Source organism: Abramis brama (assembly GCF_963993115.1).
Source record: "Abramis brama genome assembly, chromosome: 8".
NCBI classification, from domain to species: Eukaryota; Metazoa; Chordata; class Actinopteri; order Cypriniformes; family Leuciscidae; genus Abramis; species Abramis brama.
The window spans coordinates 28,536,356-28,560,360 of record NC_139970.1 but is presented as its reverse complement, the minus strand read 5'-3'; the positions used below and the strand labels follow the sequence as shown (position 1 = coordinate 28,560,360).

Sequence of the window (24,005 nt, the reverse complement as noted above, 5' to 3'; positions counted from 1 at the left end):
TATCACGGTTTTCACAAAAATATTAAGAAATGTTTATTGAACGCCAAATCTGAATAGAAGGATTTTTAAAGGATCATGTGACACTCAATACTGGAGTAATGACTGCTGACATTTCAGCTTTGTGATTACAGGAATACATTTTAAAAATTAATTTTAAAATATATTGAAATAGACAACAGGCTATTTAAATTGTAATAATATTTCTGTTTTTATTAAATTTTTTATTCACATACTTGGTGTGTATAAGAGACACTTTTGAACAGTAGTGTAAATGCATTGTAAATTGATTCCATATTATCTTTAGAAACAACCAGCTTAAACGAATGACTCGTTTGCAAATCTGACATCAGTAAGGTGAAATGCTACAGAAGAATTGATTCTAAATGGTTTGAGGAGTGACATCTTTGGCTCTGTTCAGTCAAGGGGAAAGACAGAGTCGCTATATCAGTCTCTCTCTCTTGGCTGTCAAGTACATGTACACACATGCACAGAATTTGTTACCCAGAATACAGCAGAAAAGAAACAGCAAGCATCCACCAAATGTGAAGTGATTTCAGTTGTTACCCATTTTTATCTTCCTTTCTCCCTGCTTGTCTCCCTGCTACTCTCTGCTTGTTCGTTCACTCTAACCAACACACATTGTACATTATACATTGTACATTATACATCTTCATGACCTTTACAGTTTTTATAAAAGAGAACATGAGAATCATGTATCATTAGGATTCCACTGCTGTCACCAGTTTTCCCTCACAAAGATTAAAGCTGAAGTGTGTAATTTCTACACCACCAGAATAAATAAAATTGCAAAAATAATGAATTTTAAAGCAGGTTCCTTGAACACTCAAACCATCTACCATTGCTTGTAAAAACAGATCTCATGCCATTGATCAGGCTGGCGGGGATGCTCAATTAAAATCAAATGTTTTTAAAAGCACCACAAAGGTTACATTTATAGGGGGGAATCAAACTATAAATGGTTTCCCTAAAGTTCTATCATCATATTACAGGGATATTTCACCCCCCAAAAAAATATATTCTGTCATTTATAATGAAAACCTGTATGACTGACTTCTGTGGAACATAAATATTTATAATACAATTTATAAAAAAATTAAAACATATTTTTATATCAGTTTTTTTGTCTTTTTAATTCAATGAAAGTCAATGGGGTCCAATCTTGTACTACATTACTTCTCCTATAAATTAAGTAATATCCATAAATCTAGAGTATTGAATATATTCTTGTGCTGTCATTGTCTAGAATTCATAGATGGTGATTTGTTGAGATGTGTTTGTGTTGACAGAGGTCCAGGAGCCGTATGCGGTGGTGGTTCTGCTGGAGAAAGATTTCGTTGTGGTCGATTTAACCCAGAGCAAGTGAGCAATCTCATCTTTCTCTTTCCACTATCATACTCACACACTTCCTGCCATGTGTGTGTGTCTGAATGATGTAACTCAATGTGATGTACTCCAACAACACCTCACACTAGTACTTCCACCAGAGGCAACATCGCTCAACACTCAATAAATATTGTGTGTGTGTGTGTTATTTTAAAGATGGTTTGTGAAAAAGGGTTTAAATCTGAGTTTGTGTGGATGTGTGTTTATCTGTTAAGGGTAAATATAATGGAGTTGTCACTCATAAACATCCATCAAATTAGTCATTATTAAGAACAAGAGCCAAGGTCAGCCTGACACTCACACACACAGACACACACCGACTGGCCGTTTGTCTCTTTTAGAGACTTTGGCAGTTTGACATCAAATGTTTTCTTTGCTTTAAGGCCATTTCTTCACAAAGACGCAGTGCAGGAATAAACAAACTGCGGCATTCAAACCTTATCAGAACCAGACAGTCATCCATATATTCCATTAAAGTAGCCATAAATAAATGTATATTTTTTATTTTATATATATATATATATATATATATATATATATATATATATATATATATATATATATATATATATATATAAGAATATATTAATAATACTATATTCTTAATTTTTTATTCTTTTTTGAGTAATATAGTTCAGTTGCATAAATGTAGTTCAGTGGCATCAATATAGTACTCGTGGGAGTCAGTACCTGGTAGCCCACATAGAGTCGCCCACAGGGCACTTTCTATAAATAGCCTCAGTTTCTTTTATCATGATAACACTCATTCTTATGTATTTCAAATTTGTAGCCCTGCAGATCATTTGATCCCCTTCAGGTAGCTGTCACTTAAGGTTGGAGACCCTGATGTATTCTGTTTATGCTTGCCTGTAGCAACGTAATGCACATTAATACAGAAGTCAGTCAGTTAATGTGCGGGCACAGATGCGTATATGGATATAGGCTATTTTATGAAATTTTTAATGTGATATATTCCAATCAGACTTCAGAGAAATCTTCTGTTTAATAAATACCCGTTGTTCATTTATAAATCTCTCCCTCCTTAAGTTTTCCTATCTTTGAGAACCCATACCCCATGGACGTCCATGAGTCTCCAGTCACGTGCACTGCTTACTTTGCCGACTGTCCCCCCGACATCATACCCGTGCTTTACTCCATAGGAGCCAAACACAAAAAGACCGGCTACAGTCACAAGGTTTGTCAAAGTTCTAAGCTAATTTACAATGTTTTTTTTTTAGTTTCTCGATTTCCATTGTAACATCATCTATTTTTTATTTGATTTTTTTATTGTTTTTGTGTTCAGGAGTGGCCAGTCAGTGGTGGCACATGGACGGTCGGTTCGCAGACGTATCCAGAGATTATCGTTACAGGGTAAGTGAATTTGTGTGTGCTTTATGTTTTCAACATGCATCTGTGGCTGAAAGCTCAGAAACAAGGCTAAATGTCAGTATCATGTATCATATTAAGTATTATTTTATTGATTATTTCTGGTATTGCATGCTTACACCTTAGAATAAGCTACAGTTTAAGTTTGGGGTCAGTAAAATGTTTAATGTTTTTTAAAGAAGTCTCTTTAGCTCACCTAGGTGGCATTTATTTGATCAAATTATTATTTTTTTCAGGATTGTGGGATGAATAGAAAGTTCAAAAGAATAGCATTAATTTGAAATATATACATATATACAACAATGTAAATATCTTTACTTCCACTTTTGATCAATTTTATATATTTGTGCTGAAAAAAAAAATATTTCTTAAAAAGATCTCCTTATTGACCACAAACTTTTGAACGGTAGTGTATATTACAAATTGATTTAACAAAACATGTCAGTTTTAGCATTACAGCTAAACTTTCTGAAGGTATTTGAGCAGTATGCTTTATATGCTACTTTTGAAATATTGTTGCATACAATTATTGGAAACCGTAATGATTTAGTCTTTATTTGACCAATTTTTTTTTTTTTTAAGATGTTATCTCGATCTGTGCAAAAATCTACAATGTGACATGTCTTATGAATTCAATTACCAAAGAATCATTTCTGATAAAACATTTTTTACATAAATTTGAAACTTAGGCATTGGAATAAAAAAATAGACAGCAATTTGTAGCATTTAAAGGTACATTATGTAACTTTTTCCAGAATTAACAAAATGTAAATAACGAGTCAATACATCATCAGTCCTTCTTCCAAAACGTGTTTTTGTCTTACCCTGATTCACTATGATAAGCCTATTATAAGGTTTAGATTTTAGACCTGCTGGGATGGTTTTCATCGGAAATTCAATACATATGTTACTCACCTGTTCGTGTCCCGTCATATCCGTAAATAGTGAAATGTTGCTCCATGGTTGACATGGGGCATGCTATATCTCAAACCTCTGGGGAATCACCCATTTTTAAAAAAGAGGAGAGTCTGCTGGCAAAAAGAGAATGTGACAGAGCTCGCAATAAAACAAGGATCAACATTAGCTTTGCTTGGCTTTTCAGAGATGGTGAGGACTATAAGGAATTTGAAATGTTTTAAAAGTGACGTGGAGATGGCATTTTTATTACTCAACAGGTGATTAAGGTATTTTATTGAAAACATAAATTGCCATATGTAGTGCCATGTCTGTTAATGGGTATAGCTACAGGAACGTCTTCAGCTAGTCAGATTGAGATCCTTTCCATCTAAATTGGTTATATCTATTAAGAATAGTAGTGAATGCGGATGCATATGGTTATCCTGCTTCTCATAAAGCAGAGTCACGCAGGGCTGGAGCACAAATCAATGTTCTCCCGCTAAACGCATACAGTTTTGTTTTTTAACTGCTATAGGGTTAACTGTCAACTGATTTTATGATTTCATGTTTATGTCATCTAAAGGCTTCTTAAAATCTATGTGCTCCCTTTTCTTGCAGCTGATTTTTTTATTTTTTTGAAAGCATAATCTTTATCTTTAGTAGTTTCAGAAGGTTTGTTGTGCAGGTATAACAAATGAACAAATCGGCCCACACAAGGTGACTCTTCAAAATAGTTTGACACCCCTGTCTCAAAAAGTGAAACTTTCCACCCACACATGGAGGTCATTTATAGAATTTTTATTTGCTTGAAAACTCTGGATTGATTTTGTTTTTGTACTTCTGAAGCATGCATTGATTGCGTTTTTTTCACTTGAAGTCAGTGATGTCTAAATGTGCCTCCTGCTTGGCTCTCATTGGTAAATGTATCGCACTTCTCCGCTTTAATTCAATAGAGCTATTGACCCTGCCTGTTGTTCTCTCTGCCTCTTTTTCCCTCCTGTTTCCATAGCTGTCATTGCCTGCTTCCTCTTAAGCGGTTTAACACATACACTCATTCGCTCATACGATCACTCTTTGTCCTTCCTCTTTGCTGTCCCCCGCAGACATGCAGACGGATCGATAAAGTTTTGGGATGCCACAGCGAGTAAGTGTCTTCGCTTTGAAGAGCTTGTCCCTCCCTTCAGCCTCATGCTGTTCCGTCTCATGCTTTCTTACCTCTGCCATATGATTCCTCATTTTTCATTTCATTCTTTACAATTCAAACCCAATATGACCAAAATGGACATCCAAATACCATACCTATATGTGATGGTTTCACAACCATGGCCATTTCTTAAAAGAGTATTCCGGGTTCAATACAAGTTAAGCTCATTTGACAGCATTTTTGGCATAATGTTGATTACCACATCATCCCTTGATCATCCCTTGTTTACTATTAAAAAAATATATTGAGGTTACAGTGATGCACAATTGAGGACAATTTTGGAGGATTTGTACAGAAATAATACGTTTATAATTTTATAAAAGAACTTTCATTAATGATTGTGTTAACTTTAGTCTGCTATTTAAGCCATGAAGCTGTTTAAATCATAATTTTACAATTAAACTAAGGTTAGAGGGTGGTGTTCTATTGCAAGGCAACAAAGCTGAATATTATTTTACACAGACAAGTTTAATGTGTAATTTTTTAATACAGATACTGTTTACGTCTTGTGGCTACTGTTGAAAAATGTGTCTATTTTATTGTTAACAGATTGACCCCATTCACTTCCTTTGTTAAGGCCTGTTCAGACCAAGAATGATAACTATAAAGATAAGTATAAAAATAACTTTATTAGCATTCACACCAATGAACAGTAACGTTCTGTTTGTTATAAAGGCGTGCTGCGGATATGTCGTCTTCTGCTTTAAATGTACAAGCTCTGATTGGCTGTCATCAGCTGAAAAAAATATATTCTGAATGTGATTCCAAAGATATTATTCCTCTGTGTTGTTATTGTTGAAGTGTGGTGTGGACTTCTCTATTCTCAAAAAATTATAGCAATTATTAAAACTTTATAATTATAGTTATCATTACAGTTATCATCCATGGTGTGAATGTGCCTTAAATGTCTTGATTTAAACCGTTTTTAAAAAAAAAATTTCCTCTAAAAGTAGAGACACTATTCTTTGTGGTAATCATGCCACCATTAGGTGCTGTCGATTAAGCTTAACTTGGACTAAACACAGAATATTTTCATTTAAAGGGATACTCCACTTTTTTTGGAAATAGGCTAATTTTACAACTCCCCCAGAGTTAAACAGTTGAGTTTTACCGTTTTCGAATCCATTCAGCCAATCTCCGGGTCTGGCGGTACCACTTTTAGCATAGCTTAGCATAGATCATTGAATCGGACAGGACCATTAGCATCTCTCTCAAAAAAATGACCAAAGAGTTTCGATATTTTTCCTATTTAAAACTTGACTCTTCTGTAGTTACATCGCAACTTTACATTTTCCGTCGGTCTTAGTACACGATGTAACTACAGAAGAGTCAAGTTTTAAATAGGAAAAATATCGAAACTCTTTGGTCATTTTTTTGAGAGAGATGCTAATGGTCCTGTCCGATTCAATGATTTATGCTAAGCTATGCTAAAAGTGGTACCGCCAGACCCGGAGATCGGCTGAATGGATTCGAAAACGGTAAAACTCAACTGTTTAACTCTGGGGGAGTTGTAAAATGAGCCTATTTCCAAAAAAAGTGGAGTATCCCTTTAAGGCATTATTTCCGTTTTAACACCCTGTGCATCACATTCATTATGTAATACGATCTGATGAGGTGATAACCTCCATCTCTGTCAGTCACACTGCAGATGTTGTATAAGCTCAAGACATCAAAGGTATTTGAGAATCCTAAGAGTGGAGACGTGGGACGTGGCGGCGAGCTTGTTGAGGAAGACCCCTACGCCGTTCAGATGATCAGCTGGTGCCCGCAGAGCCGTATCTTTTGTGTAGTCGGCATCAGTGCCCACGTCATCCTGTACCGCTTCAGCAAACATGACGCCAACACCACCATCACGGTGAGTTGAGAAAACTTCTGTTTTTTTAAAGGGATAGTTCACCCCAAAAAATTTATTCTGTCAACATTTACTCACCCTCATGCTGTTTCAGACCTTTCTGTATGGTCTTTCTGTATACAGAATAATATATGTTAAAGAATATCTCAACTGATTTTGTCCAAATAATTAAACCCAATTGGGTCCAAAACAACTCTGGACCCAATTGACTTTTATTGAATGGACAAAATCAGTTAAAATATTCTTCAAAATATCTTCTTTTTTAAATGCATACTATTGGATTAACTTTATATTGTGTGTGAATACTCCATTGAAGTCCTTAGAGGTGCGGCTGCAGTGTGAGATGGAGGACGTCATCTCTCCGTCGGACACAGAGAACACTCCATGTTATTCAGACCCCAGCGGTCTCTCACCCCAACCACAACCCCCCAGTCCCCGCAGCAACACGCCAGACAGCGCACGGGACAGCATCCCTTGCCTCAAGTTAGACTACACAAAAATCACAATGTTTTATGTTTTTCTACTGTATGTAGGACTTGACGGGACATTGTTAGCTTACTTACTAGACAATACAATATAGAACATATTAGGTTTAATGAAAGTTTAACAAAATTTTTTTATTCCACATTAAACTAAATTGGAATACTTACCTCTCAGGGTTAAAGATCGTATGATCCGAATGCCTCCTGGATACCAGGCGGAGCTGGTGGTTCAGTTATTATGGATTGATGGCGAGCCGCCACAACAAATCACCAGCCTGGATTTAAACTCTGCCTATGGACTGTAAGTGACTCCTCTTCTTTTATGTTATCCATTTTATTCAGCCAATATAATCTTCACTTTTTCCTCTAATTTAATATTCTGTCTTCTACTGTTCCTTTCAAATAAATACCATAGAATTAGTATTCAAATATACAGTGGTAATAATACCAAGATTTTTTTTTTTTTACCTGTTTGGACTGATGTACCATGGCATATGAGTATGGTAATCAAGCATTATTGTGTGGTATATGAGTCTTCTCTGACTCATATCAGTCCTCCCATGTTTAATGTAATTGATTTTGTCATCACTGCACACTCCAGCCTCATGTGTCCAGATGTTAATATCCCAGCTCATGGGGTGTTTGATGTTTTTGATTAAAGTGGGAAAACTCTCAGTTGTAATTTGGCCTCCTTTCGAATATTTCACTTTTTGTCATCCTGTTTTGATTCAGTCGCAACCTTAATTATGAGCAAAGGTTTCCATGGTGATGTTTGGCTACAATGGACAGAAAGACTTTGAATTCAGCAGATTAAAGCTATGTCCACACTAGTGCGTTTTCGTTTTAACACAGCATTTAAAAATCTAAATGATCCTCGTCCGTACTGGTGTTTCCACTGCGTTTCAGAAAATATTTCTGTCTGCACTACACGACCGAAAACGCATGTCACATGAATGTTCATGCACACTGGGCATGCGTGTACAAGTGTAAATTTGGAGATTTGGATTTGTTGCCGATTGCTCTAATGATAGCTTACCTCTTGCGCATGTAGGCATCTGCAGTATAAAATGCAGAGTTTAACTGCACAATGGCTGCTAAAAAGGACAACAAAGTCAGCAAAGCTTGCAGTTTCGTCTCCATGTTATTGTTTACATGGTCGTCGAGGCTGGTATGTTATTGTTGTCTTTCGTTAGTGTAATGGTCATATGAAAGGGGCTTGACGAATCAGAGAAAGATATGCAATGATCCAGGAGACCCAATGTGGGCATCCACACCTTCGTTTTCAAAAGTCTCGGTTTAGGTCCGTCTACACGGAAATCCAACCCTGGAGTTCTCAAACTAAAATGGGCTTTGCAGCGTTTCCAACAGTCTCGGTTTTCGAGAGTTGAAAACTCCAGAGTAGTATGGATGCAAGGCGTAACCTTAGAAAAAGGTGTGCGTTTTAAAATGTAAACATAGCCTAATTGTCACTGCACACTCAGTTTTTAGTGTCTTGAGATTTGATTGATGGAACATTTTATAATCAGTCTCTTGCAACTGATCTTATAAAGTTGCATATACCCTTGTAGAACATGTTTGATGTTTAGCATTCTAGACAAAATAAGAGTTTTATTTATTTATTTTTTTTTAAAATGTAGGGTTTTAATATTTTAGTGAAATACAGTGAAAATCTATGGAAAAAAAATCACTGTGAAAAATTATTACAATTTATATAACTAAATAAATGTTAACGGTTAAATAACTTTCCATTTTAATATATTTTAAAGTTTTATAGCATTTTACATGTTTTCAAGATTCTTTGATGGAAAGAAAATTCATAACATCAAAACAAATTCAAAACAAAATTCAAAACATATTTCAAATAAATCAGCATTTATTTGAAATATAATTATTTATAACAATATAAATGTCTTTTGATTTCTTTTGAAAAATAAATAAATAAATAATCGTACTGACCCCAAACTTTTGAACAGTTGTGTATATATTTTTCTTTTTAGTTAGTATATTTAAATTTTTAATATATTCCGAATTTATACTGAATTAACTTATATAATTTTGAACAGAATTTTTGTATATTATAGGGATGTCCCGAGCCGATCTCAAGGATCGGTATTGGGGCGAGTAACTTTTTTTTTTTTTTTCTAAGCCTGATCCTTTATTTTACTTCAGTTGTCACATAGGTGTCTTGCAGTAGGTGGCGGTATGCACCTTCAAAGCGTTTGCCAACCCCCAGAGGAAAAGAAGCTCAAATGTGCATGTGACACTCGAGAACCAATGGGATCTTTGCTAGCGCGTCACACACGTTCGAGCTTCTGGGTTTAGCATATTTGATGCGCACTTTCGTGACAAATCACTTGAAAGTTATTTAATGTTTATTTTTTATCTGTCGCCAGACTGTCTGAGACGTAGTTGCCATAACGCATTACTTTGGGTGCACCTTGCTTCGGACTTGACTGACACCGCAAACGTCACACATCCAATTATTCTGCTTGTTGTACATAGTAGTCCCATATTCATAATTGTGACAAATAGTATATATACATAGAGAGAGAGAGAGAGAGAGTATGAATAGAATCATAGGCTCACGCTTCATAAAATGACAAACAAATAAGTAGCTGGATTCAGCCTCGTACTAAACGAACTGCTCTAACGAAATCCCAAATTTTTGCACTTTTTATAAACCCAATGCACACAGCCATATTGCGCCCTCAGCCCATTTCACGGCGAGTATTGCGGCCGACTCAGATGCGTTAAAGCGGACATAATGTTACATTCAGTAATTGTATTATATTTAATCATGACTGCAATAGCAAAAGTATTGTTAGTCATGACTGAACTTGACTTTATAATGGGCTTTTGTATAACTGACACTTTTACTAAGAAACATAGTTGTGTATGATCAGTGAGAGTGTGTGTTTGTACAGGTTGGCTGTAGGTAACTGCAATGGTTTGGCAGTTGTGGACTACCTGCAGAAAACCATTCTGCTGTGTATGAACACCCTGGAGCTGTACGGATCCGCAGACCCTTTCCAGCGACTAACACGCTCTCCTCGCAAAAACCGGCAGTCCACATCAGGTACACATGCACAATGTGTCTCAGAAGCCCGCAAATGTTCAAATACATTGTGTTTCTCTGTAATACCAGCTGTGAACACACATGTCACTGGCATGCATCTGCAAACATGCTCAACATTTCAGCCATCAAAAATCCAACTTTGCAAATCTAACTTCTGTCCTTGCCTGAAAACAGTCTCTCACACACAAACACACACACAGTCCCTCTCTTTAACTGCATGGGACAGACTGCATTCATGGTTGCCTTCTCTGCATGTCATCTGTTGTGTCTCTGTTGCTGTTGGTCTTTGCCTGAGCACAACACCTAACAGAGAACACAGCGTAACCTGCCATATGGACTCGCTGTTACTAATCCAGCACAGATCTCGCTCCACCTGCCCTCTTCTATCCTCCTACCTCGACTGCTCACGCACATACCGTACACACTTACACTCACACGTCCCATCCAGAGAAAGATGTCATAAGTGAAAGCTGGAGATGAAGATCTGTTTTCATAGAGCTTCATCAAAAGGAAGCTGTGGGGAGGCAGTCATGCTGGCTCCTCACTTCAAAGCGGTCGCTCTCCCTCCTCTTGTTCAGGCAGCTGTATCTTTAGAAACCGAGAGGCTTTGAGCCGACATGGAGATGCAGAGGTGGGCAGAAAGGTTGTTTGGTGCGGTCGAAGAATGATTTTGATCTGTACCTTATGTAAGCTCTCGAAAAAGACAGAGAACGTCTTAACGCTCACCCACACACTATGGCCAGTGTGTATTCCTATCTGATGATCTGAAGGGCCAGAAATCCCCCTCTGTGTTCATTCTAACATTGATTATGTTCTTTAGTCTTTCCCTTCGTATATGGTAGAATCCAAATGTCTGAGACTAAGTCAAAATGTTTCTATTTTAAACATTTCAATGCAGTTTTCATTAGGGCTTTTCACACTTGAAACAGTTCATCCTGGGTCATTCTAATCCCTGGGTAAAGGGAATCCTGGGTTATCTTTATTCACGTTTTACACTGTTAAAGTCCTTATTTGCATATTTAAGGTGCCAGTATCACTGACTGGACAAATTCAGCATGTGACCTGTTTACATAAAGGCTCTAGCATTGCAGGTCCTCATATTACACATTGCTGACTGTAATATCAAGAGTTAATTTTTATAAAGGTAAGAATTAAATGGTCTCTTCTTCAATCCAATTGTTGCGTTTTCCATCGCCGTTTGACATTTTTATCCTATCAAACGCAGAAATTATGTTTATATACATTGCGTAGTGTTTCCGTGACTGCCAAAAGCATGTGAATATGAGGCACGTGATTGGTTGTCGGTTGCTAGCATCTAGTTGTAACATTCTAACATCGCATCGTTTTACACTGTACAAGTTTGTCACCGCAATGCGGAGTTAACACCGCAAAAGCAGTGCTAACCCTGCTCCATACCAGGGTTTCATAACCCCTGGTAAAAAGCAGTGCTAACCCCGCTTCTAAATTAAAAGCGGTGTTTAGAACAACAATAACCCGGGGTTAAGCGCAGTGTGAAAAGCCCTATTGCAAATGATGTTGTCAGTATAACAAATGGACAAATGGTCATTTTCTCTCATTAAAACGTAATATTACTTTTGTGTATTAATAGTACTTTTATATACACTACCATTCATGAGTTTTTGGGTGTTTTTGAAAAGTCTCTTATACTCACCAAGGCTGAATTTATTTGATCAAAACTACAGCAAAAGAGTAATGTTGTGAAATAATATTACAATTTAAAATAACTTCTATTTTAATACATTTTAAAATGTAATTTATTCCTGTGATGGCAAACATAATTTCAAGGCCATTACTCCAGTCTTAAGTGTCATATGATCCTTCAGAAATCATTCCAAAATGCTGATTTGGTTTCTAGTGAATACATTAATCATGGCCGATTGAGAAATGGTCACAAACATGCTTATTTGATTAGTGACAGAAAATAGTGCAGTCTTATTCATGGTTTATCACAAAAAAATATTTTTGATTTAATTTTTTTTTCTGTTTGAATCCCAGAATTTCAGTCAGGTCTCAGACTTTTGGACTCCACTTTATCAGTGATGCCGCAGTTGGCTCTGTAAAAATTGAAATGGTTGGTTACCTTCTATTCAACAAATGCAATGTTGTGAAGGAGTGAAGACAGTGTAGCTCAGGTGATCCGCCTGCTGTCAGATACTCACAATCATTTTAGACGGAATCTGTCTGCAAAATTAATTCGCACCTGCACACATACACTTTTAGATAGACACAGATGAGTGGAGACATTTTTATTTGTTCATATGTTGTACTTGTGTTATTTTTGTTGGTTTGTTTGTTTGTGCAATATCATTGCCACAGTTGAGAGAGGAGCCATTTTTATTTGTTCATATTTTGTACTTATGTTATTTTTATTGGTTTGTTTGTTTGAGCAATTTCATTGCCATAGTTGAGGTGGCTACTAATCCCAAAAAGCTGTTTCCTTCTGTTTAGCTGTTTTTTTGCCTTATTTTTTGTTGTTTTTTGGAAGAAAGAAAATACAAAAGGTTAGGCTCAATTTTCCAAGCTTTATGCCTTCATTCTCTCCCTCGATACACTGGGTCTTGCTCAGATTGTGGTCACACGCGTTTTGTCACTCTGAGCCTGTTTTGTTCTTCTCTCCTCCTCTTTTACTCCCTTGTTCCATCTCTCCTCTCGTGGGTGGCGGTTGCTGGGGCATGGGGGCGCTGTTGCAGACTTTTGCATGCGCGGCCTGTCTAACTTTTATTCCGATTCAAAGAAACGGATCCGTACTTCCTACCAGAGTAAGTCACGTCTCCAGTGAAGCGCCGGCGGGGCATCACAACAGCAAGGAGACAAACCACAGACAATGGGATGTCATTTATCAAAAATGTGTTGTTTTGATGAAGATTACCAAAGGTAAAATTAATGTTCTGCATTACATTCAGTGCAATATATTATTATTTACTGCAATTCAATGAATTGTTACAGAATATCATAACATATCCTGAATTTGCATACATTGAAATCTTCCATCTTTGATTGTCTCCTTGCTAAGTGTTTTATTGATTTGTGCCAAAGGTTTGTGTAATGAACCATTTAACCATTTCCATTTAATCAAAATTTTTGCGTGAATTTTTAAAAACAAATTTCATACTCATACTAAAGTCAACTAATTCTACTAACTTAAGTCAACATTGCTAAAATAGAGAAGCTTTTTAAAAAAAAAAAAAACATTGGAAGTGACCTTTGAATTTAAAGTATATAGTATAATCTTTTTTTATCTGACATATTTCTGGTGATCAGAATGGCCCAAAAAACAGACTCTGCCGATGGAATTATCACGTTTGTGAAAATGAGGCTTTCACTGCATTCCTCTATATGACCATACTATTTAATTATTCATTCTTTTAAGTCATTGAGATCTGTTAAGTGTCTACTTTCCAGAAGAACTTTAGTTAGCACACACTCTCATGAACTGATTGATATTGATGCAGTGCAGGCCTTATAATTTACCATCGTGCCTTGAGGAACATCAATACAATTTTGTTTCTTCTTTCTCTCTCCTGCATACACACACATGCATGGAATTGTTGGTGGTGTTGGTGTACATGTTTGATTCTGGAGTTAATATACCTGTATATATGTGGTTGAACAGCTCATGTTCACAGCAGACAAGAGTTAAACAACCACGTCATGGCTAAAAAAAGTATGTACACCTAGTTAAAATAGTTTAAAAACTGTGTGTTATGAAGATGTATACACATCTTCCTTGAATCGCTCCAGGATCATGATAGTGTCTCAGACCACATTGTTTGTCCTGGTGGTTTGATGCATGCAGATGTGTTTGGTGATAATGGAAACTAGTGGTATTATCATCTGCGTCCTCTTACCGTGCCTTCCATGTCCTTCCATGGCAGGCCTTACGGAGCTTTCTGATAATCAGGTGTCTTTGGACCTAGAGAGGAGCAAATCACCCACCTCAGGTAACCACACCCACTCATGACCACACCCACCTCTGATATTCTCACTACTTTTAATAATCACACATATGTCTACCTTTGAGAGGCACACCCATGTTTGGTCACACCCGCTTAATATAACCAAACCCACTCATGACCACACCTACCTCAAATACTGTATTAGAAATGGTCTTCGGTGGTGGCGGACGAACACGGCCATCCACACACACAGTACAAAGTACCCTAACCATGTGAACTGCAAGCCCAGTACTGACAACAAATCTGAAATAAATGATCATAAGATAAAGTACATTTTTATATATATAAAAAGTCACTCAGTGACTGATTTAAAAAGTTAGAGTAACACAAAGTAACACACTGAAAAAGTTACTGGTCTATTTATTGAATTTACACTCCAAGACTTTATGCACAGATCATTTGACGTACAGTATCAGATTGTTTTGTTCTGTCCTTTGCTATGGTTATCACTGTCAACTGGATTCAGTCGAGGATTTAAATATGGTTGTCATAGCTTTGCAATGTGTAGTTAGCAGCATGAAAAATATAGAAATCGAGCAAAGATCACTGCCATTGTAATCACTGAAGCTGTCAGTTACAACATGAGGTACACAAAGCTGCACTCTTGCGAAACTCCCGTTATAATCAATGAAGCTGTCGGCACTGTGCAATGAATCTCTTATTAACATTGTGTTTATACTTTGTTGGTTATAATGAAAGTTGTCAAAATGCCATTTTGAACGGTGTTGAGCGGATTCTGACTAACTTAAACATCTGATTGGCCATTGCGTTCACACGCTCAACAGATATGCAAATTAGCAAATAGAAACTCTTCACAGGAGCGTTTTAAAGCAGCCCGCTATCAGCAGGTACCAGTACAAGCGGCAGGTATCATCACATTAAATTATCAAATAAATCTTTGGCTGGACAAAGATTCATTTTGGCAGCCGCAATTATATTTTCAATGCAGAGAAAATTACTTTTGCATTATTCTATGCCAGTAGTGTGCTCACACAATTCCAACAAGAAGTGCACTTCAAATACCCTAACGATGCACTTTAACTGAAAAATGAAGGGCGGAATGTTGGACACTGTACTGTTTCAGCTTTCCTTATGTAGCGAAAGGGGAAGGGCTACCACACTCTGATGCTGTATAACCAAATAATCGTATAAAATTCATACACTAGATGGTAGAGTACATATTGCACAGTATAAGTGCATAGTGTATTGTATGTCAGTATGTTCAATAAAATGCAGCTGCAGCCGAACACCCTATCACCCCTACTGCTAGTTCTGATAGCCAGCCACCACAACCACACATAACCATCAGTCTATCTCTGATAGTCACCACTGAAAACAATGACAGTGTTTGAGCAACCTGTTTCAAGACCTGTTTCATAATTTTTTTGAAATTCCAATTTAAAAAATCACACATTTCAGCTTTACTGACAAAAACGGTAAAATAATGCTCACAAAAATCTTCAAACCTCTTTTTTTTCTTTTCTGTCCTTATTTCAGTTTCCCCACAGCACAGGTCTTCAGTCCCTGGAGGCTCTTTCCTCCACTCTCTTACTTCCAGTGTCTTTGTTTCTCGTCTTTAAAGCTGTCATAACCTGTGCAGAATTTTTATGAGAATATGATAATGCTTACAGAGCTTTACTCAATGTTTGCATCGTCTCAATGGATTGAACATGATGACAACAACGGTCCTTTTTCTTGAGGATCTAAATAGAGCTCTTAATTTAGAAGAATTATTTCAGTAAAGCTTTGATTTCTCAGGAGAAGAAATATTGCATTGTCTTTTTTTTTTTTTTTTTTAGTTTGTGTTGTTTGAAATATCAGAGGCACATTTTATTGCGTTAGAAAATGTGCTGGGTTTTTTTTCTCTCTCTCTGTTCACTCTCATGTCTCAGTGCAGTTGAAGCCTCTGCTTGTTTTCCCAGTTCTCAGCTCAGCAGGCAGCCTGAAAGATGGAAGTCACTTGGGAAGGCGAGCTGAGGGCTGTAGCTTGACATTAGTAATTTTAGAGATCGAGAGGAGACATGAGGTTTACTTCTGAAATGTGGCTATGTATCAAGCATTTAAAGGAGTTCACCTAAAAGAGAAAATTAGGTTACTGTTTAATCTAACCTCAACCTGTATGAATTTATTTATTCTGTGAAACCAAAATAGAAGACATTTTGTGGAATGTTCACTGTGCTCATTTTCATACAGCCATGACAGTATTGTCGTGTTTGTATAAACTGTTCCTTTTAAGATCTCAAGTCTGTAGTGAAGCTGTAGTAATTTTTCTCTAGAATTTTCTGTGGTAAAAAAAATGGCTTTCAGAACTGTATCATTTGTGTGTTTTCTTCTGTGGGATTTGTTGCATTGGCTTCATGCTGCGGAGTAATTCAGATGTGTTTTTGTGGAAGCAGCTATTATGACAGGAGTCAAAAAATGGCTTTCTACGATTGGCTGGGGAATTCTGCCCAAAAATTGGACTGAGATTCTGGGCATCAGCCATTGAAGCATAAAAAGAGTGTTTGAAGGACTAATAGTGAATGTATAAATAATGATGATGATGAGGGAGAATATGATGGAAAAGAACATTGTGTTTGAGGGAGTAGATTTCATTGCGTTCATGTTGGTATTTGGTGCATGTAAATGTGCATGGGTATTGTTTAAATATGGACACAAACAAACACTATAGTGAACTTTTAGAAAACAAACACTATCTATAGTCACTATAACAATGTCCAAAATACTGAGAATCACAGTAGAATTGCATTATTTTTTACATTTTTTTCTCTCCACCACATCTTTAATTATGTACAGTATTGTGTTTAATAACATTCAGTGGTGGAAAAATACGTTGAATACATTTAAAAAAAAGATAATAAAATGCCAGATATTCTTCGTTTTATGTATCCTAATACATTTAATTTTTTACACTTTTTGCATAATCTGACACAATTATAGCTGATTTTAAAAAATTAAACCGTGATTTTTACGGTAAAAAAACGGCAGCTGTGGTTGCCAGTACTTTACCGTCAAAAATACGGTAGCAACGTTATTGGTTTTACAGACTTAACTTAAAATTTACAGTAATAAACCGTAATTCATTATCTGATATAATGTGAATTTAACGTCCTATTGAAGTATTAATATCTGTTTTGTACCATTTTAATACACTGATAACCAACAATCACAGCAGTGATGAGAGTCACATGATCAATCAAAGTTCATCACAAGCAGCTCTTCCACAAGAAATGTAATACTAATATAATAGAAGCTGCACAGTGTCATTCACAAAAAACATTAAACACCATCATGGTAACACACATGAAATTTTAAAAATGCAATAAACATTAATTTAACAACATTAAATGTAACATAAAACCATAATGTACATAACTGATTAGAACAAACTAAGAAAACTATGAAGAAATATAGTTATTTTAACAAAAATAGATCAAATGTGAAGTGTCATGCAGGGAATTGTGGGAATGTCAGTTTACGGTTTTTCACTGTAAATTATACAATGAGTTGTTCTTTTTCACTTTCAAAAACTGTACAGTAAAATTACATTAAATGTACCATTAGATCTATCACAGTTATTTACCGTATATAGTACGGAAACTTTCTGTTAACCAATTAACAGTTTTTCACTGTAGCATTTTTTATTGTCTTTTACCGTTAAAATCACGATAATTTTTTACAGTGAATAATGTAAATAATATTAAATATAATATATAAAAAATATTTATCTTGATTTTTCTGTTTTCTTCACACATTACACATCTCATATTTCATCTCAAGCTCTTAATAAAAGAGTAAAAAAGTACCCTAATTTTTCACAAAAAATATATAAAATTATCTGGGGGGAAATATTTGTTGTGGTGGAAATTACACCACAAAGGAACAGTCACAATTTTACACAAATCCACACACTAAATATTGAATAAATTAGTATTTATCTTTATGTAGTTCATAGTTTTTAAAATATAATAATTAAAATTGATGATGTTTTTTCCACATCTCACATTCACAAGTCATAGTCTCACAGTCTCTCAGAAGGACAAAACAACAAAATCTGTATATGAAAGGCATTTAAAGATGTAGACATTTTTTTTATTTATTTTTTTTTATTTTTATTTTTTATTACTGAACAAGAAACATAAGTCCATAAGCCTGATATTTGAACGTGAAAGTCTGGAAAACAGGCAGGGTTCAGGGATCCAGTTCCTCTATTAACATCGTGCCTTACACTGGCCTAGTTAGAGGTTACAGGCGAAAGGCTGTTATTTGCATATCAAAACTATTTGTTGTGCTACATTGTCGGGAAAGATTTTTAACCTTAGGGTGATGGGAATTGGCTGTGTCAAATAAATGTTTGATGACACTGTTATTTGTCCATTTTTATTTGTTATTACTTTTGTCTCAGCTTTTAGATGTGTGCTTTTTTTGTAAGTAGCAATACGCCAGAAGAGATGAATAATAAATGAACTCTAGATTGCACAGATGTTTCTGCTGCTGTTTTTCCTGTGTTTGCTCAGGGGCACAAACCCTTTACCATTACTAGCACTTCCTGTGCAAACTTCATCTCAGCTGACATAAAATTACCCTCTGCTTTAACTGCTAATATATTTACTTTTTCTGTAAAAGGTAATGTCCTAATATTATCTTTTGATTCAATTTTTCACTAACCCATATCACATTTTTCTCCCATCTTATTTATTTGCACTTATTCATATCATCTCTGACCTCAACCACATCTCCTCTCTGTTTTTAGTCTCCTCTGCTCTCCATCAGGTCCAGTAATTGGCCACACTCCATTTTGAAGTGCTTATAGATGTTATCTCTCTGTCTAGTCGACTAGTCGTTGTTGTTTGTGTGGGTGTTGTTTTTGTCAGCAGGGTTTAGGTGGGGTGCTGAGGCCTTTTGATTATGGCACTTTGCCAGGTGGTTAATAAGCCGAAATGTCAGCCATCGACTGTGAACAGCAAAGATATTTTTTTTAGTTCAAATAAATTTACATTTATTATTATTGTAATGTTATGTGCATTGAGATATGTGGTCATTTAAAGCCGTCTCGTGACGCTTGGCAGACTCTGCTCTGGCTGTGCGTGTTCATGTGTTTTGGAGGAGACGTGGCTTTGGAGAGCACTGTGAAGGAACGATGGGATCTTATGCTTTCAAAGATAGCTTGCTATTGTTAGCCTCTCTGAAGTTGCCTACCCTACCTTTAATTTCTTCCAAAACAGTCTTACTGACTCCAAAACTTGAATGCTATTGAATGATGGATAAAAAAGGTGAAATTCTAAATTAGTATTTGGTTTGTGCTACATAACACACATTTTAATGTTACATTTGTGATGACATGTTGCCTCCTGTGGCAATTTATAGACTGGAAAAAAAACACTTAAAAAATTATGATTTACTAACCATTCATGAAAAATGTATGATTTGAGAGTCACTCCACACATTGTCATAGCCCTGTTTTTAGATACCAGTATTTTATACTCTTCCTCAGCTATGTCGTCACATTTTACTTTTCTGTTTTGTCTACTGGTTGTTGATTCTCGCACACAGCTGACAGGAAACTGAAGTGTGGACTGGTTTAAGGAAGCACTGATGTGTCGGATTTTAGTATGCTAGTATGTTTGTATTACAAAATAATTTACCTACATTTGAAAAATTTTACAAGCTGATGCCAAAGCACAGATGAGTGAAACACTGTGGAAACTTCTGAGGTTTAGATCTCTAAAAGGCAAGAATCAGAAGAGAGCAATGTGAAGCTTTCGGACAGGGAGGGCAAATGGTTCAAGAAAGGACTGAGGAAGGCCATTAATGTAAAAGTAGAATAACCAGGAGGCCTGCGCTACGCTTGTCAGACTCTCACAACACTGTTTTTTCATCTTTACCCTAGGCAGTTTGGTCTCAATTCACACAGCAATCATGATTTATGACGTCAGGTCGACACCTGCAGTGGGTCTTATGAATTTATCATGTGTTATGAGGTTTAATGCAGGGGGAATCTCCACCGTTCTACAACTGATGAAGACACTGTGTGCGCTGAAACATCTGCAAATGAAAACACATCTGGTGCTCCTCAGTAAATTCTACCAAGGGAATGCCTATAAGATTTCTCAAATTAGAGACAAAAAGCTCTAATTTTTTCATCATATCCCATACACAAATGTTGGCCTAAAATGACCATTTTATGTAGGAAATAACACACAGAATGTTTTTTCCCCTATTTTTACAGAATTGAATACAGTTATTTAATAGTGTGTGTATGCAGTGTTAGACACTGAATTCTATCTATTGTTTAAGTGCACTTCACTGTTGGAGTGTCACTGTTATACTTGCATCATAAATATTGTGCATATTTTCAATATTTAAATGACTTCAGGAAAGATGTCAATAAAACAACAATAAATCTAATAATTGCACTTAGTGTTAGGTACGTGCCACCTAATATGGCCTAATAGTCCTAGGAAAGCAGCTATCTGTCATTTTACATTGCAGTCATTTAAATGTAAGTACAGTATTTGTCATAATACAGTAGTGAAATATGGTAGCCTACTGTTGTGTATAGGGGAAAAAGTAGAGGAATTACTATGATCAAAATACATGTTCGACCCTTCTTTAGCAAGCTAAACATTTTATGACCATATATTTTGTCATATATTTTACATTACATGTTATAAATGTAAATATATTTCACACTTAACATCATATATTTTTGTTATATTTCAGAATATATTTCAAAATGATAAATATAAGTGAACAACAATGCAAATATATTTCAATGTATTTGGAATATATGCCACATATATTTTTGACACTTTAAAATATATTTCAAATTTTTTTATTTCTGTATGGGATCAGTCTCTTAACAGATTCGAAATCACGTTGCTCTTCCTGCTCTTACCCATGCTATGGATGGGCTTGGAGTTCTTGCACAGAACAGAACCATACCACAGTCCAAAATGTATGCTAATTGTCAATCATCTTTGACAATAGTGGTCCTTCTGGAACTGTAATTTTGTTGCTGTTGCTGTAAGTTTTTGGAAAGTTTGTGAAGTACTCTAGATACAACGTTTGACATTAGAAAAATACTGTCTGCTTTTGGCATTAACTTTTTGTAAAAAGAAAGAGGAATTTGAGACCAGATTTGGCCTTGGTGAGGATCCATAATGTGTTTGAGTTGTGACAATAGCAGATTTTTTAAATATTTTTGTGTATGATTTTCTCCTGTTTTAGCATCCCTCTACAACCTCCTATTATAAATCCTGATGTCCTATAGTAACAAGCTGTTTGGCTATATGTGATTTAGTCTAGAATTTGACAATGACTGTGTGATCTTTGATTTCCAGCACCCTACTCCCCTTCCCTCCATAATGACCCTCGAGGCACAGGGGAACCTGTGTCCAACCTCCGGTCCTGCCACTACAGTCCTGTTTTTTACCTGTTGGACAATGGTAAGAATGTGTCCAGACCCTTAAAACCACCCACACGCACCAAGCCCGCGGCTCATGTGCTTCAACGTTTGAATCTGCGTGTGTGTGGGTGTGTTTGTTTGGGGGTTGCATGCTGCAGTAGAAGTAGCCTCACGCTCGTAGTGCCACGTTCTGTGCTCCTGAGATGTAGGTGTGTGTGAGTGTGAATGTGTGTATGTGTCAGTGTGCTTCACGTGTGGCTATTGTAGGCATGTGTGTGATTGGGGCATGGTAGTAAGTAGTACGCGTTATGTGTGTTTACGAGAGGGGTGATATTGTGACTAGCACGGACAGAGCGTTGATCGTTGATGTCCAGTAACCTTGAATTTTTTTTTATTGGCTTTATTTAGACCCCAACAGGCCTTCAGTTGTTCATATGTGTTATTGAGAACATGCTAGTTTTTTGATATCCCACATGCTAATGTGTTTGTAGACATTACGAGTACTATCTTGAAATCGAATTCATTCACTGATTAATTTATATCCTAATGACTATTACTCAGCATGTAGGTAATTGTTTAATCTGTAATCTGTTTTCTAAAAGTCATGGAAGGCATAGCAAATACCTACAATTTAAACGTATAGTTGGTTTGATGCAAAGTTGTCCTAGGTGAAATTTTGGAAAGACTAGCATTAGCAGCTTTATGTTATGTATGCCTACTATAGACTGTTTGCCTAAACAACAGTTACTTAACTAATGTAAAATGGATTTATGTGATGCAAACGCTACACAAATGCGCCAGACTGCAAAGCTTTGAGAGCATGGCAGGGAGAATGGCTACAAGCATGAAAATTACATCTGTTAATAATGCTTTTGTTCACTTTTGTAAATGTGCTGCATGTGAATGGCCTTTAGTGTTGACTCATTTTAAAATATTTAAAACAACAACTACCTGGTCACCAAACTGGCGATGCTAATTAGTGACATTCTTTTGCCAGACAGAAGTAAATGAATATATTTTTGATGAAAGGCTTACAAGAGAGTAAAATGCAAGATTAGCCTTTTTATTTAAGCAAAAACAACGTTGAGGCTCAAAAATGCGATTGCATGTTTCTGAAATGAAATTCCTTTGAATTCATTGTAGATTCTGGCGTCTGCATCTTTACTCCTGATGTATATCCGCCTCTATGAATTAGTGGAAAATGACCTGAGCTGAAACCAAAGGAGTCGGTAATTCATGCAAATTGCAGTGAGGATAGCAGAATACATTTTTTGTGATCATTCCAAAAACAGTCACAAATTACCGTTCATTTGAGTCAGGCTCACAGAGGAGTTGACGGGATTGAAGCCATGGTGTTCTGAACATTCTAACGAGCAGCTAAACGACTCCTGAAATTGTGCCATGGAAAGAAAAACAATGAAACTGTGTGGCCACTTGAGGCCTGATGTTGAAATCAATGGATGCCAGCTGTTATGTTTGCCATTTTAGCTGTGCCGCCGGATAACAATAACCAAAGATGTCCAACATGGGTTTATTCAGACAGATGGTTTTATACACACACACACACACACACACACACACACACACACACACACACACACACACACACACACACACACACACACACACACACACACGCACACAGACAGATAATTAAGCTTGCAAAATGGATTTAATGTACTTCTATCAACATAGGTAGTCCACACCTCATCTCGATCTGTCTTTCATGTTTACACACCTGGACATGTGTGCAGACTGATCTTATCAGTGTTAAGAGTAATGGGAAGGATTCTACATCTAAGGCACAGGTTATTGATCCTGGAATTTTTATTACTGCTATTTTCAGGAGCAATTTCCGCTTTGTCTGACTCTCAAATCTCATCCATTTCCACATCCCTGGAATAAGAGTGGGAGAGAGAGAATGATACTGCTCCATCTATTTATTATGAAATTATATACTTTTGAGTAGAGCTTGTTATATTTAACTATTTTTGTGTTCCTGATATCTGAGGTTTAATCCAGTGTTTCAAAGACCAGTGAAATCAATTTTGTTGCTTTTAGTCCAAATACTGGTTAGTGTTAGGATATTCTGGATATACTGAAAATCGTAAACCAAAACCTCCTAAACCAAAACAATGAGCTTATGCTGGGTTCACACCATGTCATAACTGTAATTACGAGATGGCAACCCGTGACGTACCCGGAGCTGTTCACGTTCTCAGACTCAAATTTTTGCATTTCTGTGTCACTATGAACGGCTAAATGAATCTGCAGCAGTCAGGTGGTACAAATAAGAGCTCTGTAAGTTGTTTACGTTTA

At 36.3% G+C, this 24,005-nt stretch overlaps 1 protein-coding gene across 12 annotated transcripts in view; it reads left to right on the top strand.

The window, feature by feature from the left end:
* The window catches only part of stxbp5l (syntaxin binding protein 5L), a 144,815-nt gene that overhangs the window by 99,679 nt on the left and 21,131 nt on the right, over window positions 1-24,005 (top strand). For 4 of the 12 annotated variants that reach the window (XM_084123106.1, XM_084123109.1, XM_084123111.1 and 1 more), the window contains exons 11-21: window positions 1,308-1,380; window positions 2,452-2,599; window positions 2,708-2,775; window positions 4,791-4,831; window positions 6,529-6,746; window positions 7,060-7,226; window positions 7,401-7,526; window positions 10,150-10,301; window positions 13,013-13,081; window positions 14,198-14,263; window positions 21,622-21,726. In XM_084123106.1, the coding sequence (XP_083979232.1) occupies window positions 1,308-1,380; window positions 2,452-2,599; window positions 2,708-2,775; window positions 4,791-4,831; window positions 6,529-6,746; window positions 7,060-7,226; window positions 7,401-7,526; window positions 10,150-10,301; window positions 13,013-13,081; window positions 14,198-14,263; window positions 21,622-21,726 (1,233 nt within the window). The remainder of the gene's footprint in view (window positions 1-1,307; window positions 1,381-2,451; window positions 2,600-2,707; window positions 2,776-4,790; window positions 4,832-6,528; window positions 6,747-7,059; window positions 7,227-7,400; window positions 7,527-10,149; window positions 10,302-13,012; window positions 13,082-14,197; window positions 14,264-21,621; window positions 21,727-24,005) is intronic. The other 8 variants (XM_084123107.1, XM_084123115.1, XM_084123112.1 and 5 more) reach the window with 3 other exon arrangements.